We start from the raw sequence: 7,996 nt of genomic DNA on the forward strand, positions 1-7,996 counted from the left end.
GAACTTCCGGAGGAATTCCTGGAGGAACTCCCGGAGGAATTCCTGGAGGAACTTCCGGAGGAATTCCTGGAGGAACTTCCGGAGGAATTCCTGGAGGAACTTCCGGAGGAATTCCTGGAAGAACTTCCGGAGGAATTCCTGGAAGAACTTCCGGAGGAATTCCTGGAAGAACTTCCAGAGGAATTCCTGGAGGAACTTCCGGAGGAATTCCTGGAGGAACTTCCGGAGGAATTCCTGGAGGAACTTCCGGAGGAATTCCTGGAGGAACTTCCGGAGGAATTCCTGGAGGAACTTCCTGAGGAATTCCTGGAGGAACTTCCGGAGGAATTCCTGGAGGAACTTCGGAGGTATTCCTGGAGGAACTTCCGGAGGAATTCCTGGAGGAACTTCCGGAGGAATTCCTGGAGGAACTTCCGGAGGAATTCCTGGAGGAACTTCCGGAGGAATTCCTGGAGGAACTTCCGGAGGAATTCCTGGAGGAACTTCCGGAGGAATTCCTGGAGGAACTTCCGAGGAATTCCTGGAGGAACTTCCGGAGGAATTCCTGGAGGAACTTCCGGAGGAATTCCTGGAGGAACTTCCGGAGGAATTCCTGGAGGAACTTCCGGAGGAATTCCTGGAGGAACTTCCGGAGGAATTCCTGGAGGAACTTCCGGAGGAATTCCTGGAGGAACTTCCGGAGGAATTCCTGGAGGAACTTCCGGAGGAATTCCTGGAGGAACTTCCGGAGGAATTCCTGGAGGAACTTCGGAGGAATTCCTGGAGGAACTTCCGGAGGAATTCCTGGAGGAACTTCCGGAGGAATTCCTGGAGGAACTTCCGGAGGAATTCCTGGAGGAACTTCCGGAGGAATTCCTGGAGGAACTTCGGAGGAATTCCTGGAGGAACTTCCGGAGGAATTCCTGGAGGAACTTCGGAGGAATTCCTTAAGGAATTCCCGGAGGAACTTCCGGAGGAATTCCTGGAGGAACTTCCGGAGGAATTCCTGGAGGAACTTCCGGAGGAATTCCTGGAGGAACTTCCGGAGGAATTCCTGGAGGAACTTCCGGAGGAATTCCTGGAGGAACTTCCGAGGAATTCCTGGAGGAACTTCCGGAGGAATTCCTGGAGGAACTTCCGGAGGAATTCCTGGAGGAACTTCCGGAGGAATTCCTGGAGGAACTTCCGGAGGAATTCCTGGAGGAACTTCCGGAGGAATTCCTGGAGGAACTTCCGGAGGAATTCCTGGAGGAACTTCCGGAGGAATTCCTGGAGGAACTTCCGGAGGAATTCCTGGAGGAACTTCCGGAGGAATTCCTGGAGGAACTTCCGGAGGAATTCCTGGAGGAACTTCCGGAGGAATTCCTGAAGGAACTTCCGGAGGAATTCCTGGAGGAACTTCCGGAGGAATTCCTGGAGGAACTTCCGGAGGAATTCCTGGAGGAACTTCCGGAGGAATTCCTTAAGGAATTCCTGGAGGAACTTCCGGAGGAATTCCTGGAGGAACTTCCGGAGGAATTCCTGGAGGAACTTCCGGAGGAATTCCTGGAGGAACTTCCGGAGGAATTCCTGGAGGAACTTCCGGAGGAATTCCTGGAGGAACTTCCGGAGGAATTCCTGGAGGAACTTCCGGAGGAATTCCTGGAGGAACTTCCGGAGGAATTCCTGGAGGAACTTCCGGAGGAATTCCTGGAGGAACTTCCGGAGGAATTCCTGGAGGAACTTCCGGAGGAATTCCTGGAGGAACTTCCGGAGGAAGTCCTGGAGGAACTCCCGGAGGAATTCCTGGAGGAACTTCCGGAGGAATTCCTGGAGGAACTTCCGGAGGAATTCCTGGAGGAACTTCGGAGGAATTCCTGGAGGAACTTCCGGAGGAATTCCTGGAGGAACTTCCGGAGGAACTTCCGGAGGAATTCCTGGAGGAATTCCTGGAGGAACTTCCGGAGGAATTCCTGGAGGAACTTCCGGAGGAATTCCTGGAGGAACTTCCGGAGGAATTCCTGGAGGAACTTCCGGAGGAATTCCTGGAGGAACTTCCGGAGGAATTCCTGGAGGAACTTCCGGAGGAATTCCTGGAGGAACTTCCGGAGGAATTCCTGGAGGAACTTCCGGAGGAATTCCTGGAGGAACTTCCGGAGGAATTCCTGGAGGAACTTCCGGAGGAATTCCTGGAGGAACTTCCGGAGGAATTCCTGGAGGAACTTCCGGAGGAATTCCTGGAGGAACTTCCGGAGGAATTCCTGGAGGAACTTCCGGAGGAATTCCTGGAGGAACTTCCGGAGGAATTCCTGGAGGAACTTCCGGAGGAATTCCTGGAGGAACTTCGGAGGAATTCCTGGAGGAACTTCCGGAGGAATTCCTGGAGGAACTTCCGGAGGAATTCCTGGAGGAACTTCCGGAGGAATTCCTGGAGGAACTTCCGGAGGAATTCCTGAAGGAACTTCCGGAGGAATTCCTGGAGGAACTTCCGGAGGAATTCCTGGAGGAACTTCCGGAGGAATTCTGGAGGAACTTCCGGAGGAATTCCTGGAGGAACTTCCGGAGGAATTCCTGGAGGAACTTCCGGAGGAATTCCTGGAGGAACTTCCGGAGGAATTCCTGGAGGAACTTCCGGAGGAATTCCTGGAGGAACTTCCGGAGGAATTCCTGGAGGAACTTCCGGAGGAATTCCGGGAGGAGCTTCCGGAGGAATTCCTGGAGGAACTTCTGGAGGAATTACTGGAGGAACTTCCGGAGGAATTCCTGGAGGAACTTCCGGAGGTATTCCTGGAGGAACTTCCGGAGCAATTCCTGGTGGAAATGCCGGAGGTATTCCTGGTGGAACTTCCGGAGGAATTCCTGATGGAATATCCGGAGGAATTCCTGATGGAATATCCGGAGGAATTCTTGGTGGAACTTCCGGAGGAATTCCTGGTGGAACTTCCGGAGGAATTCCTGGTGGAACTTCCGGAGGAATTCCTGGTGGAACTTCCGGAGGAATTCCTGGTGGAACTTCCGGAGGAATTCCAGGAGGAACTTCCGGAGGAATTCCAGGAGGAACTTCCGGAGGAATTCCAGGAGGAACTTCCGGAGGAATTCCAGGAGGAACTTTCGGAGGAATTCCAGGAGGAACTTTCGGAGGAATTCCAGGAGGAACTTTCGGAGGAATTCCAGGAGGAACTTTCGGAGGAATTCCAGGAGGAACTTCCGAAGGAATTCCAGGAGGAACTTCCGGAGGCAGCGCTACTCTGCAAGACTACGAAAGAGCGTGAAAAGATCCAGAGGAGATGGCAGTACCACGAAGAATACCTGAATGGCAATGTGGCCCCATCAATGGCGGTATAGTAACGAACCTTGGAGCACGCGCGCAAGACATACGTTTTCTAGATCCAGATCTCCACGAAATCTTGGATCCCCAGGAGTTGACCAGGAGAGCTATTTAAATATGCTGGTGAGGCACTGGTTAAAGCGCTGTCACTAAGATATGTGAGGAGAAGGTTCTGCCACAGGAGTGGATGAAGGGTGTCGTGTGTCCCATCTACAAAATGGGCGGTAAGCTGGATTGTGGCAACTACCATACAATCATATTGCTGAACACCGCCTACAAGGTACTCTCCCAAGTTTTATGTCATCCACTAGCACCAATTAAAAGTGAGTTCGTGCGGCAATACCAGGTGGTATTCCTGGCGGACGCTGTACCACGGACCAGGTGTTCGACGCCAAATATTGCAGGAATGCCGCGCGAACAACGTGCTCACACATCTTCTGTTCATCGACTTCAAAGCCGCATATGATACAATCGATCGAGATCAGTTATGGCAGCTAATGCACGAACGGATAATCTGATACGATTGGTCAAGACGACGATGGATTGGGTGATGTGCGTAGTTCGAGCTTCAGGGATATTCTCAAGTTCTTTCAGTACGCGCAGACGGTTACGGCAAGGTGATGATCTTTCGTGCTTGCTATTCAATATCGCGTTAGAGGGAGTAATACAAAGGGCAGGGATTGACACGAGTGGCACGATTTTCACGAAGTCCGTTCAGCCTTTTTGTTCCGCCGATGACTTTGAAAAGATGACAGAACCTTATATCAGTCTTATGGAGGAAGCAAGGCGGACAGATTAGTCATCAACACGCCGAAGACGAAGTACCTGATAGAAAGAGGTTCAAGAGGGGACAACGTCAGCAATCCACAACGAATTTGTATCGGTGGTGACGAAACCTAGCTGGTTGAAGAATTCGTGTAACAAACTGACTGTCTGCAAAACGCTCATTATACCGGTAGTCCTCCTCGGACACGAGACCCGGGCGATGCTAGTGCAGGACCAACGCGCATTTGGCTTTTTTGGAAAGAAAGTTCTGCATACCATCTATGGTGGATTGCCGATGGCGGACGGTTAGTGTTGGAGGTGAATATACCGCGAGTTGCATTAGCTGTTGGGTGAACCATTCATCGCTCACTCCGTGAAAATCCGGCGATTGCGGAGCACCGACACGTAGCCAGAATTTCAGACAGTAATCCGGTAAAACATGTTCTTGACAACGATCCGACGGGAACAAGAAGGCGGGGTACAGAGCTTTTGTACTGCAAAGGGCATTTCAGCCTTAGTTTGAGTTAGCATTAATAACGATGAGTAGATACGACTTATTTATTTGATGTATATTAATTGTTGGATTCCTTGTTATATGCTACTTGTTCTTGTAGCGAGCAAATTTGTTAAGAATATATGTCCAAAAATGTAAGAGAGTTTCTTTAACTGTGTTTTACGTATAAAATACATTTTGATCATAACTTTGAGGCTCGTAATTCTAGCAGCTGGCCCTTTTAATAAAACACTATGAGAAAGTAATCTCTTTTGAATACCACAAACAATTACAAGAAAGCAAATTGCTCACAAGTTAGGTGTGCCAGTAATCGGTTAAAGTTTTGGCATTTTGGTCCATGTACATTTTCCCCACTTTTCAATACCTGATATTTCAAACAAAATTTATATTTGACATTTTTTTTAATGTTGAGAGATTAATTCTTTTGAATTAATTGCCAACATGTTATAATGTTGAAGGACACATTAATGTACGCAATTTGGTGACAATTTCAACCAATAATGGTGTAGAAATAAAATAATTGAGAAAATAGTGCTTTAACGTTATTATTGGATGGTGTCTTAAACTTAATTAAAGCCATTTTCATAATAATCAAAACATTTTTTTCTCATAGACACGTTTGGGATACGCTCCACAGTGAAGGTAACAACGTGTGTAGGATAGTCATAAAAACGCAAATTTGGAATAGCTGTCGTAGTTTTGGTATTAAAATCTATTCAATTCAATATTTGTTATAATAGCTCATGATTATTAAATTAAAAACAGCTCAATTTGTTACATGTTATCAAATTTAATAAACACTGATGTTTTTGATGCTTGAATAAACTTACCCATTCGAAATAATGATATCATTGCACTCACTAATGCACCACATAACACTGAACAAAAGCACACCATACAAAATCATCTTCCTCCTGAAGCCTTCCATGGACACAAGATATCCGTACACAGTTGCCTTCTGAAAATCCAACAATTCAAAGCACAACTTGAAACGAAAACTAATGCGCTCGTTTGCGGACCTAGCGATTATCACCGTCACTGGAACGACGCACCGACGAAACACTGTCTATTCTCGACCGTACGCCAGCGTCGAATAATCTTCCCTTGGCGATTTTGTCATTTTGCTGTCGATGATCGCGTAATGGCATGATTATTGCCATGGAATTCATATTACCCTGCGCTCATGTGTCGAGCAATGTTGCAACAGAACGGAATCAGTTTCAGCGCCACACCGTGCTCCAACTGCCAGGATAATGTGCAAGGGCTAAAACACCGAGCTCCCCACAGTTCACATTTCGTTTCCTTGCACAGAATCTTTCGATGGTGATTTTCAGCTACATCAACCCATTGTACATGCTCGTAAGACGAATTCTTTGCAGCACCAACTGTTGAAAAAGGCTAGCTACTGATGGCTTTTCCTCACATTCCTTGCACTAACTGTTTATTGTCTTCCACGCGACTTATCGGCAGTAGCACCTAATTCACAGCTACCTCACGCACGAGTTTATCGTTATGCACTCGTCGAATGGAAATGCTTTCACAAAACACGCCGACTCAGCATCCTTGATAGGAAACAGTTCAAACTCACTTTTCAACACTCCACCGGAATCCGTGCTTCGATTTGCGAAAATGCTAATGGCCCATCTTCTGGGAAGCGAATGAGCTGGAAAATTAGCTTCTCAAAACATGCGAGGAATATTGCATCCCTCCCGATTCGGAAAAACCGGTTCTACGCTCAAAGTTCCGCAATTAATTTCACTTTTATTTTCACTCCGAAACACCCCCAGCTACGGGAGCTTCAGTCAATGGGAATCACTCGCGAGCAACCTGTGTCGGAAGCAGAATGTCCTACCGAACCGAACGGTCTTCGCCTATCGTGGTCTAACAACGGCAGCACAGCATGCCACCCTCGTTGCTTCTTTTGATGGTGGCCACTGGGGGCGACTGTTCTCGCTTGGACCGTTGCTTGTTAGCGTCTGATGATGACCGCTACGCTAGCGACATGTGCGGGTGAGCAGCCAGCATGTGGCGAGTGCATCGATTCGAGGGACGACGGCACAACAAACGGGGCGCAATTCGAAGCGCGCGCTATAGTGCTGCAAGGAGCGGGAAAACATCGCACAGCTTTGAAGCTGATTTTGAAACACCGGTTGTAGGTACGGAGATGTCTACCAACAAGTTACACGCAACAATGAATGAGCACGCGCGTGTGCTAGATGTGGCGGTACTAGCCAAGGGATGGTAAAGCTCTTGGTAGGGGAGAAAGATATAGAATGATACAATGAGGATAAATCAAAACATGAATGGCGAGTTGGCAGAACTAATTAAACATATTTTAGGCAGATGGTTTTCGAAGCCTTATACCTGAATTGATGTAGTTTTAATATTTTCAGTTATTATATGCAAATGGTAGCAACTGGGTACATACACATTTTAAACCTTTAACGTATACTAAATATACGTAAAGGCTATATGATCGCTCCAAAAACAAACTTTTTAAATGAGAACCGGAGACACTTTTTCTTCTTTTTCTTCTTCTTATTGGCATTACATCCCCATAATGGGACAGAGCTGCCTCTCAGCTTAGTGTTCATTAAGCACTTCCACAGTTATTAGCTGCGAGGTTTCTAAGCCAAGTTACCATTTTTGCATTCGTATATCATGAGTAGGGTGGCTCAAATTAGTATTTAAAAAAACTTTTTCCAAATTTTTCGATGGACCCTCTTATTCGGTTCTATTTGATGCCCTGATGCTATGGACAAAATTTCAGCCAAATCGGTCAACGTTTGGGCAGTGCTAAACTCGTTGGTAGTTTATATGCAAACATGTATGCAGAATCATCCAAAAACAGACTCTGCTTACCGCATTCCACGTACCTTCATCGCAACACATTCGCTCTGCGATGTTGTCCGCCCTTATGGCTGGCATTCGTGATCTGGAGTCTCCTCTACGTTGATACACGCCGGACAGAATGGCGATGACGCATGGACATACCGATGCAAATATTGGCGGAAACATCCGTGTTCGGACAGGAATTGTGTAAGGCAAAAGTTCACCCACGTCGACACATTGGAGATGAGCCGATGGGTCCACCTTCCATTATCCGCATTGTCCCGCTACTGCTGCCACTTTACCATAGAGTCCAGTTTCACCTCCTTCCTCACATTTCTGGTATCTCTCCATTGGTAGCACCCGATATCCTCTGCTAGGGTTATGTAGATTGGAATCATCCCTACAATAACGCAAACTGCCTCCGACAAAATGGTTCGGTACGCACTCGCGACTCGAATTGCCATTAGACGAAACACGCTATTCAGCTTCCTCCGGTTACGTTTTGTCTTGAGCGCAGCTCCCCAAGCTGGAACTGCATACCTTAGTATCCAGGATGAAACTGTCGCCAGAAGACGCCTACTGCTGCCTTTCAAACCGCC

General features: G+C 47.6%; 1 protein-coding gene across 1 annotated transcript in view; it reads right to left on the minus strand.

Annotated features, from left to right (window-relative positions):
* The window catches only part of LOC134217567 (protein Wnt-4), a 30,367-nt gene extending 23,570 nt beyond the window's left edge, over positions 1–6,797 (minus strand). Inside the window, exons 1-2 of the mRNA XM_062696344.1 lie at positions 5,585–6,797; positions 5,396–5,523 (exon numbers count right to left, since the gene is read on the minus strand). Of these exons, the coding sequence (XP_062552328.1) occupies positions 5,396–5,493 (98 nt within the window). The 5' untranslated portion in view covers positions 5,494–5,523; positions 5,585–6,797. The remainder of the gene's footprint in view (positions 1–5,395; positions 5,524–5,584) is intronic.
* Between the last annotated feature and the right edge of the window lie 1,199 nt (positions 6,798–7,996).

Source organism: Armigeres subalbatus, chromosome 2, assembly GCF_024139115.2.
Source record: "Armigeres subalbatus isolate Guangzhou_Male chromosome 2, GZ_Asu_2, whole genome shotgun sequence".
In the NCBI taxonomy this organism is placed as follows: domain Eukaryota; kingdom Metazoa; phylum Arthropoda; class Insecta; order Diptera; family Culicidae; genus Armigeres; species Armigeres subalbatus.